General features: G+C 45.1%; 1 protein-coding gene across 1 annotated transcript in view; it reads right to left on the reverse strand.

Moving 5' to 3' along the window:
- Positions 1-5,589, reverse strand: part of bace2 (beta-secretase 2) — a 45,451-nt gene extending 39,862 nt beyond the window's left edge. Inside the window, 1 exon segment of the mRNA NM_001142118.1 lies at positions 4,788-5,589. Within this exon segment, the coding sequence (NP_001135590.1) occupies positions 4,788-5,048 (261 nt within the window). The 5' untranslated portion in view covers positions 5,049-5,589.
- Between the last annotated feature and the right edge of the window lie 6,833 nt (positions 5,590-12,422).

Raw genomic sequence — 12,422 nt, forward strand, 5'->3', positions numbered from 1 at the left:
TCACTGACTGTGGGTACTTGACACTGGACTTCAGGCATTTTGGCATTTCCCTCTCCCCAGTCTTCCTCCAGACTCTGGCACCTTGATTTCCGAATGACATACTTTGGACCACTGAGCAACAGTCCAGTGCTGCTTCTCTGTAGCCCAGGTCAGGCGCTTCTGCCGCTGTTTCTGGTTCAAAAGTGGCTTGACCTGGGGAATGCGGCACCTGTAGCCCATTCCTGCACGCGCCTGTACACGGTGGCTCTGGATGTTTCTACTCCAGACTCAGTCCACTGCTTCCGCAGGTCCCCCAAGGTCAGGAATCGGTCCTTCTCCACAATCTTCCTCAGGGCCCAGTCACCTCTTCTCGTTGTGCAGCATTTTCTGCCACACTTTTTCCTTCCCACAGACTTCCCACTGAGGTGCCTTGATACAGCACTCTGGGAACAGCCTATTTGTTCAGAAATTTTCTTTCTGTGTCTTACCCTCTTGCTTGAGGGTGTCAATGATGGCCTTCTGGGCAGCAGTCAGGTCGGCAGTCTTACCCATGATTGCGGTTTTGAGTAATGAACCAGGCTGGGAGTTTTTAAAAGCCTCAGGAATCTTTTGCAGGTTTTTAGAGTTAATTTGTTGATTCAGATGATTAGGTTAATAGCTCGTTTAGAGAACCTTTTCATGATATGCTAATTTTTTGAGATAGGAATTTTGGGTTTTCATGAGCTGTATGCCACAATCATCAATATTAAAACAAGAAAAGGCTTGAACTACTTCAGTTGTGTGTAATGAATCTAAAATATATGAAAGTCTAATGTTTATCAGTACATTACAGAAAATAATGAACTTTATCACAATATGCTAATTTTTTGAAAAGGACCTGTATATAAAGCAATTCCTTTTAAATGTGATGTGGCACAGATCCTCTCTGACCCCCCCCCCCCCCCCCCCCCCCCCATTGTAAGCAGCAGTCCTGCCCTGCTTTATGGCTGAGATTCTAGCTATCTGTATAACAGAGCATTCTGTCACAGTGGCACAGATCCTATCTGATCCCCCCATTGTAAGCAGCAGTCCTGCCCTGCTTTATGGCTGAGATTCTAGCTATCTGTATAACAGCGCCTGCAAAGTACACCTACCCTCAGCCCTGGCTAGGCCTCACCATACCCCTTTACACAGACAAATGCCTCCACTGTGCCCCCCAAGTTCAGCTGCTGGTTCATAGTCCAAAAACACTGCAGATATGCAGGTTAAACTGGCTTTCTCTTTTAAAATATGAATGGTTGCTATGGGTTACTAGACCCTTTAGGCTTTACTACTTCTTGAGGGGAAAGCAGACCAGTAGGTACAAAAGGACTAACCGCACTATACATGTAGGCTAAGGGCTGTAGTACTGGTTAAGCCCCAGGTGTGTGTTAAGGAAATAACAGAAAATAACACTACCAGTCAGTTCATTACAGTACTAGTTACGTTGCTGCTGTTCCTGCTGAGCTGGTTTAGAGATAGGAAGTTGGAATTTAGCTGTCGGCTCTATTTAACTTCCTGTATCACTTGAACAGGGAATAAATTTGTGGCTGGCCTATCGAGTACAGCAGAGGTTGAAGTCACTGCAATTGGCCAGTCAAATACAAAAGGACTCGTGAAGGTACGGCTGGACAAAAGGGATGTGAAGTTAGGGGAGCCAGGCAGGTAACTTTGGTTTATGTCCATACACAGGCCCGCTCACTTCCCACTAGAGAGGCCAAAATGGCCTGCCTGACCAATACCCGGCCAGCTATCTATTGGGCAAGTTATCTACTGGACAAGTCGTGGATGAGATCCTCTTTCAACAGGACTGCATAGGCCCCTGTTATAATCCAATCATGCAAGTACTGAATGTAGAAATCAACAAAGGGTTAAAGAAAAAAGAAAAAAAGAAAAAAGGATTTTAAAGGCAAAGTAAACATGTTATTATGGCTTTCCCTAATTATGTACCAAGTTCCAAGCAGATATTATACATACACATCTAGGCCAATGAGCGGAGAGCTCAGCCCCAAGCTGCTTTCCCTGGGGGGGGGGGATACTATAGGCAGATACTATAGGCAGATACTATAGGCAGATACTATAGGCAGCCTCAGGCCATTCCCGGGATTGCACCAAGCAAACACACGGATTATGGGAAAATACCTTCTAGCAGTGATCAGTAGGGCTGTGTAAGTGCCCAGGCAGCAGGTCAGTACAGCAAGACGCAGGGGCAGAGTCTCTCGGCCAATAACCAAACAAATTCTTGTATGTGATAAATGCTACCTTGTTGCCATGGGATACTAGACCTAGATCTAACGTTGTACCTGTCACAACACAGATAACACCCCAAAAGTCTTGGGCTGGGGATGTAGTGGAGAAAGTGTTAAGCTCTATAAGATCCACTGGCTTGGGGAGCTGGCCTAATGAGTGCAGCAGATCTCTCCAGCTATACACAAACACAGGGAATAGCCGTGTGTGTAGTAGTGCCGGGACATAGCGAGGCAAGGAGATTGTATCCGATTCCCATGTTCCTGCCAATCCGCCCAAATAAATCTCTGCCTGGACTTGTACTGAGACTCCGGTCAATTCAAGGCCAACTCACGTGAGCACCATACGGGCCAGAACCAGACTGGGCCCAGTCATGTGACAGGGATCATGTGACCTTGCCCCCCCTTACATGCACTTATCCCATAGCAGTATGAAGCACGTACACATTCTGTGCTAATTGGATCCCATCCCTTGTGATGTGCAGTCACATGGCAGCTCCGGCAGCGCCGAGTTATAAAATGAAAATACCCCTCGAGGGTATGAAAATTTGGGAATGTATTTGTTGGGGGTCCGCTCAAAGGAACCCACAGAGACACATTTACATGGCACCCTTTGCACCTAATCACAGACACTGACTAGGGTCCTGCCCCTAAGCACCCAGCATTACATTGTATGCCTGCTGCAGGCTGCACCAGCTTCCATTCTGCCATGAAGCACATACATCTAATGATTCTCTGCCCATAACGTATTCACCGTGTGGGTTTCTACATGTTTCCCTTTATGTGTATCTTTAGCAACCATGAACATAACCAGCTGGCCGATCCCTGCTGGTACCACTATTCCCACGGGGCACTCGGCACTAGCTGGCAGCCCACTCTATCCGGCCCAGACTCATACACTTAAATACACCGGGGGCACATTATGTATATAACTATAAAGCAGCCTTCAGCTGATCCGTGGGTTATAGTTTAACAACTGCTGCAGATTGAAGAGGCATGGTATGAAGTATTAATTACATTTGCCTTATAATACACACTATCCCACAGTTACAGCCCCTGACATTATCTTGCCTTACTATACTCACTATCCCACAGTTACAGCCCCTGACATTATCTTGCCTTACTATACACACTATCCCACAGTTACAGCCCCTGACATTATCTTGCCTTATAATACACACTATCCCACAGTTACAGCCCCTGACATTATCTTGCCTTACTATACACACTATCCCACAGTTACAGCCCCTGACATTATCTTGCCTTATAATACACACTATCCCACAGTTACAGCCCCTGACATTATCTTGCCTTACTATACACACTATCCCACAGTTACAGCCCCTGACATTATCTTGCCTTACTATACACACTATCCCACAGTTACAGCCCCTGACATTATCTTGCCTTACTATACACACTTTCCCAGTGTAACAGCCCCTGATATTATCTTGCCTTACTATACACACTTTCCCAGTGTAACAGCCCCTGACATTATCTTGCCTTACTATACACACTATCCCACAGTTACAGCCCCTGACATCATCTTGCCTTACTATACACACTTTCCCAGTGTAACAGCCCCTGACATTATCTTGCCTTACTATACACACTATCCCATAGTTACAGCCCCTGACATTATCTTGCCTTATAATACACACTATCCCACAGTTACAGCCCCTGACATTATCTTGCCTTACTATACACACTATCCCACAGTTACAGCCCCTGACATTATCTTGCCTTATAATACACACTATCCCACAGTTACAGCCCCTGACATTATCTTGCCTTACTATACACACTATCCCACAGTTACAGCCCCTGACATTATCTTGCCTTACTATACACACTATCCCACAGTTACAGCCCCTGACATTATCTTGCCTTACTATACACACTTTCCCAGTGTAACAGCCCCTGATATTATCTTGCCTTACTATACACACTTTCCCAGTGTAACAGTCCCTGACATTATCTTGCCTTACTATACACACTATCCCATAGTTACAGCCCTTGACATTATCTTGCCTTACTATACACACTATCCCATAGTTTCAGCCCCTTTGCATCTGGGCTTACTATTCTTACTCTCACTGTCCTATTTGCCAAATGCAGCCTTGCTTACTGTGCACACAGTCCCATGTTAAAGCCTGTTCACTAAACCCTTTTGCCTTACTATACACACAAAAGTGATTTTACACCTTTCTCCAATGTCATATTGCCTTGATAAATACACCTTCCCCTGATAACACAACATTATACAGACACTATCCCATAAGCCCCCACCCCACTATCCTGCCTTACTATACACAGGGAGGTCCAGCCAGAAGCCAATGGATAACATTATAACATTTGGCTCTCCTTAATATTCTCATGGCCCCTTGGGATTGTGCTGTACAACACAGTGCTCTCTGCAGCCCCCTCCTGTCAGTGAGGCACTAGGGGGGACTATTCTATCTGCACCCCAGTATTCCATGTGGCCCCACTATGTGCAGAGCCCAATGCTAGAGGGGCCAGACAGCAGTACAAGAGCCCACTCACCTTCTGAGGAGGAGTGCCAATCAGTAACTCCAAGTAGTAGCCCCTGCCAGAGTCCCCTTCCAGATTGTCCACCATAGAGAAGAAGTTTATTTGGCCCCCGGGGTCGGATGCCAGGAGAAGCCCAGGCGCACCCTTGGGGGTTACTGGGGCCACAGGCACTGCGCCCTTCATTTCAGCAGGGGAGACCTTTAATGGGAATATAAAGTTGGCAGAGGCGCAGGCAGCACCCAGCAGCAGCACGGCGAGCAACGGGACCTTCATGGTGTGGCTTGGGGTGGGGGGCAAGTCAGAAGGGGTAAGTACTAGCCCAGAGCCCGGCCTCAGTACGCATGCTGGGTGCTAGGGGGGCAATCAGCTATCCCTTAGCCCCCCTTGTCCCCAGCGGAGCTCCCTGTAGGACCCTCCAATGTGGGACGTTCTGTAGCGGGTCACGCACTCTTTGCGCTGCGGGTCAGTCTCTGTGGGTCAGACTCCCTTTGCGCTGGGGGTCAGTCTCTGTGGGTCAGACTCCCTTTGCGCTGGGGGTCAGTCTCTGTGGGTCAGACTCCCTTTGCGCTGGGGGTCAGTCTCTGTGGGTCAGACTCCCTTTGCGCTGGGGGTCAGTCTCTGTGGGTCAGACTCCCTTTGCGCTGGGGGTCAGTCTGTGTGGGTCAGACTCCCTTTGCGCTGCGGGTCAGTCTCTGTGGATCAGGCTCCCTTTGCGCTGTGGGTCAGGCTCCCTTTGCGCTGGGGGTCAGGCTCTCTTTGCGCCGCGGGTCGGGTCAGAATCCTCGGAACCAGGGAACGGGTAAGGAGCTGCAGCCTGTCGGTCTCTGGGAAAGGGAATTCCTGCTCTCACCAGACCCAGCCTGGGGCCAAACTAAGGAGGGGGCGGGGGCGGGGGCGGGGAGGAGTCAGAAAAAGTTTTGCAGAGTCTCTTAAAGGAACAATAGCTTCAAAAACAAGTTTAGGAGAGTGGATCGCAAAGAGCCGCTAAATGCGCCCCCTGGTGGCGGTCTCTGGGCAGTGCGTTTGTCCTGCGCCTTTGTGCTGCGCTCAGACTTGTGTTTAAAGGAACAGTAACACCAAAAAATGAAAGTGTATAAAAATAATTAATATATTATGTACTATTGCCCTGCACTGGTACAGCTGGGGTGTTTTCTTCATAAACCCTACTACAGTTTATATAAATACCCCGCTGTGTAGCCCCGGGGGCAGCCATTCCTGCACTGGTACAGCTGGGGTGTTTGCTACAGAAACCCTACTATAGTTTATATAAATACCCCGCTGTGTAGCCCCGGGGGCAGCCATTCCTGCACCGGTACAGCTGGGGTGTTTGCTACAGAAACCCTACTATAGTTTATATAAATACCCCGCTGTGTAGCCCCGGGGGCAGCCATTCCTGCACTGGTACAGCTGGGGTGTTTGCTACAGAAACCCTACTATAGTTTATATAAATACCCCGCTGTGTAGCCCCGGGGGCAGCCATTCCTGCACTGGTACAGCTGGGGTGTTTGCTACAGAAACCCTACTATAGTTTATATAAATACCCCGCTGTGTAGCCCCGGGGGCAGCCCTTCCTGCACTGGTACAGCTGGGGTGTTTGCTACAGAAACCCTACTATAGTTTATATAAATACCCCGCTGTGTAGCCCCGGGGGCAGCCATTCCTGCACTGGTACAGCTGGGGTGTTTGCTACAGAAACCCTACTATAGTTTATATAAATACCCCGCTGTGTAGCCCCGGGGCCAGCCATTCCTGCACTGGTACAACTGGGGTGTTTGCTACAGAAACCCTACTATAGTTTATATAAATACCCCGCTGTGTAGCCCCGGGGGAAGCCGTTCCTGCACTGGTACAACTGGGGTGTTTGCTACAGAAACCCTACTATAGTTTATATAAATACCCCGCTGTGTAGCCCCGGGGGCAGCCATTCCTGCACTGGTACAGCTGGGGTGTTTGCTACAGAAACCCTACTATAGTTTATATAAATACCCCGCTGTGTAGCCCCGGGGGCAGCCATTCCTGCACCGGTACAGCTGGGGTGTTTGCTACAGAAATCCTACTATAGTTTATATAAATACCCCGCTGTGTAGCCCCGGGGGCAGCCATTCCTGCACTGGTACAGCTGGGGTGTTTGCTACAGAAATCCTACTATAGTTTATATAAATACCCCGCTGTGTAGCCCTGGGGGCAGCCATTTAAATTGAAAAAAGAGAAAAGGCACAGGTTACTAAGCAGATAACAGATAAGTAGCAGATTCCCATTGTATTCTACACAGTTTATCTGTTATCTTCTTATGTAACCTGTGCCTTTTCTCCTTTTTTCAATTTAAATGGCTGCCCCCATGGCTACACAGCAGCTATTTCTATTAACTACAGTAGTCTTTCTGAAGCAAACACACAACTTTTACCAGTGCAGGGCAACAGTACATTATATTTTAATTATTTTAAAACATTTTTATTTTTTAGGGTTACTGTTCCTTTAACTTCAGTCCCTAAAGGGGAACTCCACCCAAACAGAGCTTAAAGCTTTTTGAAAAGTAAATATAATTTCAAGAAACTTGGCAATATAAATCAATTCAAAAATGTGAATGGACGCATAAAATCAATATGTTGAATATAAATCTATCTTCTATCTGTCAGTACTATTTATCTATCTATCTATCTATCTATCTATCTATCTATCTATCATCTATCTATATATCTATCTTCTATCTGTCAGTACTATTTATCTATCTATCATCTATCTATCTATCTATATATCTATCTATCTATTTATCTATCTATCTATCTATCTATCAATCATCTATCTATCTATATATCTATCTTCTATCTGTCAGTACTATTTATCTATCTATCATCTATCTATCTATCTATCTATCTATCTATCTATCTATTTATCTATCTATCAATCATCTATCTATATATCTATCTTCTATCTGTCAGTACTATTTATCTATCTATCTATCTATCTATCTATCTATCTATCTATCTATCTATCTATCTTCCTATCTCTATTCACTGTTATTTCCCAGGGGCCCAATGCTCGCTCATTTACAAGCTTCATAATGTCCCCCTTTTCATGTTCCATGGTCCTCACCCTGCCTTTTTCAATTACAGCCTCCTCTTTCCAGTTCCATGTTGTAACCTTTTCAATTCTCCACTGTCTCTCCCTACCAGATGCCCCTTCTTTCCCAGTCTGATCCCCAGTTGGATCTCCTCCTCCTGCTCACTGATCTCTACCTTCCACAAGCTCCACGCTCTTTACCTTCTCAGCTTGTCTCTCCCATTCTCGTTCCTTATTTTCCTTCCCAAGGGTTAAGTACCTTTAAGTTTGCACCTATAATATTATCAAGTTGGTGGCTAATACATTAGTAACTGGCCATGTAGTAATGGTGGACTATGGTTTTGGTCAGGGTGCCCGCACAAGCAAACGGCCTGGGTGCAACGGCCTGAGGGCCCAGCAGGACACTGACTGACGATCAGTTTAAGAATTTCTTTGCAAAAGTTTGGGACCCAGTGACTTCTAGTGCAGCCGTAGGAGAGTCTCTGTGGCCCCAGGCCCATCGTACCTTACAGGGACAGCCCTGTGGCCCAACCTTCTGTATCTCACAAGGGAAGTAGAATATGCTCCTAGAGTTCTGAACTTGTAGTAGATTGAGGGGGGGGGGGGGCCAGTACCCTTTATCTATCCTGCCAGAAAAACAACCTGAGGTGAATAGGGCAGGGCTGGGATGAGGGACCCAGTGTTATTAGAGTGTGTGCCATCTATCTATCTATCTATCTATCTATCTATCTATCTATCTATCTATCTATCTATCTATCTATATATGTCTTCTATCTATCTATCTATCTATCTATCTATCTATCTATCTATCTATCTATATATGTCTTCTATCTTTCTATCTATCTATCTATCTATCTATTATCTATCTATCTATTATCTATCTATCTATCTATCTATCTATATATGTCTTCTATCTATCTATCTATCTATCTATCATCTATCTATCTATTATCTATCTATCTATTATCTATCTATCTATTATCTATCTATCTATCTATCTATCTATCTATCATCTATCTATCTATTATCTATCTATCTATCTATCTATCTATCTATCATCTATCTATCTATTATCTATCTATCTATTATCTATCATCTATCTATCTATCTATCTATCTATCTATCTATCTATCTATCTATCATCTATCTATCTATCTATCTATCTATCTATCTATCTATCTATCATCATCTATCTATCTATTATCTATCTATCTATCTATCTATCTATCTATCATCTATCTATCTATCTATCTATCAATCCTCTATCGATTCTCTTTCTATGTACCTGTTATCTATATATTTCTCTACATTCTCTCTCTCGGTTAGTCTTAAGCGTGACTGGCTAGTTTATATTCTATGTCTGTCTGTCCATCTGTCCCTGGCAATATATTTAATGGATTGAATAGCAGATATAAGGACACACACACATATAGTGTAGGGGACGTTGCTGTGTATACAGATGATGCCCTCTGCCTCTTTCCCTCCTTAGCTGCCAACATATAGCCCAATTTAAATGGAATGCAGCACCTGTATCACCGAGTATATTACAGTAAAGACAGTGGGCATGAGAGTGAGTTGCAACCCTAGTACAGTATAAAGGGGGTATCTATATCTATCTATCTATCATCTATCTATCCAATCTATCTATTTATATCCACTTGAAACTATTAAATGTGCACCTTACTGGCCATATAAATACCAGAACTCGGTGAAGGTCGGGCTGTGTGTGTCCGGCCATACTAACCATAATGATAACAATAAAAGATACAGTGACACAGGGAAGATGAATTTTATTCTCAGTGACTCCCTGGTTTGTTCCCAAGGAATGAAACAGATTTCTGCATTTTTCTCTCCTCCTTTAACCTTGGGAAGCGGCAGAGCCGGCACTGAGTGCTTATATACTCGCCGCGGATCCCTAATTAGCTGCCGGCTTAATAAAAGCCCCAGTTTGGTGCCTTCAAACAAAATAACCTTCTTTGCTGATTCCTATGGCTGCAGGGCAGGGGCCGGTGTTTCCTTTACTCTCTGTTACTCTCTGTTACTCTCTGTTACTCTCGGTTACTCTCGGTTACTCTCGGTTACTCTCTGTTACTCTCGGTTACTCTCTGTTACTCTCGGTTACTCTCGGTTACTCTCGGTTACTCTCTGTTACTCTCGGTTACTCTCGGTTACTCTCGGTTACTCTCTGTTACTCTCGGTTACTCTCGGTTACTCTCGGTTACTCTGTGTTACTCTCGGTTACTCTCTGTTACTCTCTGTTACTCTCTGTTACTCTCGGTTACTCTCTGTTACTCTCGGTTGCTCTCTGTTACTCTCGGTTACTCTCGGTTACTCTCGGTTACTCTCTGTTACTCTCTGTTACTCTCGGTTACTCTCTGTTACTCTCGGTTACTCTGTGTTACTCTTGGTTACTCTCTGTTACTCTCTGTTACTCTCGGTTACTCTCTGTTACTCTCGGTTACTCTCGGTTACTCTCTGTTACTCTCTGTTACTCTCTGTTACTCTCGGTTACTCTCGGTTACTCTCTGTTACTCTCTGTTACTCTCGGTTACTCTCGGTTACTCTGTGTTACTCTTGGTTACTCTCTGTTACTCTCGGTTACTCTCTGTTACTCTCGGTTACTCTCGGTTACTCTCGGTTACTCTCTGTTACTCTCTGTTACTCTCGGTTACTCTCGGTTACTCTCTGTTACTCTCGGTTACTCTCGGTTACTCTGTGTTACTCTTGGTTACTCTCTGTTACTCTCTGTTACTCTCGGTTACTCTCGGTTACTCTCTGTTACTCTTGGTTACTCTCTATTACTCTCGGTTACTCTCGGTTACTCTCTGTTACTCTCGGTTACTCTGTGTTACTCTTGGTTACTCTCTGTTACTCTCTGTTACTCTCGGTTACTCTCTGTTACTCTCTGTTACTCTCGGTTACTCTGTGTTACTCTTGGTTACTCTCTGTTACTCTCTGTTACTCTCGGTTACTCTCTGTTACTCTCGGTTACTCTGTGTTACTCTTGGTTACTCTCTGTTACTCTCTGTTACTCTCGGTTACTCTCTGTTACTCTCGGTTACTCTTGGTTACTCTCTGTTACTCTCGGTTACTCTCGGTTACTCTCTGTTACTCTCGGTTACTCTCTGTTACTCTCGGTTACTCTGTGTTACTCTTGGTTACTCTCTGTTACTCTCTGTTACTCTCTGTTACTCTCGGTTACTCTCGGTTACTCTTGGTTACTCTCTGTTACTCTCGGTTACTCTCTGTTACTCTCTGTTACTCTTGGTTACTCTCTGTTACTCTCTGTTACTCTCGGTTACTCTCGGTTACTCTGTGTTACTCTTGGTTACTCTCTGTTACTCTCTGTTACTCTCGGTTACTCTCGGTTACTCTCGGTTACTCTGTGTTACTCTGTGTTACTCTTGGTTACTCTCTGTTACTCTCTGTTACTCTCGGTTACTCTCTGTTACTCTCGGTTACTCTCGGTTACTCTCTGTTACTCTCTGTTAACGGTTAAATGATAGAAATGTTCTAATTAGCATTTGCTCTTTATTTGTTATTCCTTTCTTAAGTTTTTTAAATCCATAATACCAAAAAAGATATATACTGTTAATGGTGAATGGATCATGGGCATTTGTATGGGCCGCTTAGGTCATGGCATGGGCCTCTGTTATTGGTTGATATATTTCTCCATAGTGACATCACTTTTGGCTGCTGTTATGTAGTTTGTTGGGGGCCCTTCAGACCAATTCAGCAGCTTATCTGCCTGTGTATGGGCACCCCCGATGGGCCTACCCGACTGATTCATGGCCTAATATTGGGCAGATATCAATAGGGCAGGTTTGATTTTCTGCCGGACTGGGGACTGCATTGGCTGGCTAATGTGAGGCTAAGGAACCTAAGGGGTCCCAACAGGGATTAAACATGAATTAACCTCTAACCCTTGTGTCACTGGCCCCCAACCTTTTCACAACACACTGTACCCCTAAGCATTTCATGATAGTATGGGCCACCAAGCCTTTCATGATAGAAACAGTGCCAGCCTCCCTCCCCAACGCCCCACACAGACTTTACCATATGCAATACCCAGGCTTGTAGGCATTAATTCCCTCTTAATCACTGTAACCCACACTAAGTAACACAAAGTTGTAACTTCCAAGCATTTATGCTTTTCAGAGCCCAAGATGTTAACACAATCACACCGGCCACCCAATAAATCTTTACAGTAAGTCACACAGATCGGTTCAGTGAACAAAACTAATTTCGGTTACACACACACCCCTATGGAATGTTCCCTCTCCCACCCTTACCATCAGCCTCCAGTGTCACCCCAGGGTAACCTGTCCCACTACAGGACTGAGCCCACAACACCGGACTTACCAGCCACTCCGATGGGTCCCAGCACTTCTTTAGTTTCTTCTGAAATCCCAGAGCCCACACTACCCTGGTTCTTTACACAGTTGCCCTACCTGCTGTGGTACCTGTTAACTACTCCCACTTACCCCACAGTGGGGCTTTTAGCTGCTCAAACTCACTGGCCTGAACTATCTTACACTACTATATGTGCTATAACTGACCTATCCTATGTTGGCTAAACCTGTCCTA

The sequence above is a fragment of the Xenopus tropicalis genome, chromosome 2 (assembly GCF_000004195.4).
Source record: "Xenopus tropicalis strain Nigerian chromosome 2, UCB_Xtro_10.0, whole genome shotgun sequence".
NCBI classification, from domain to species: domain Eukaryota; kingdom Metazoa; phylum Chordata; class Amphibia; order Anura; family Pipidae; genus Xenopus; species Xenopus tropicalis.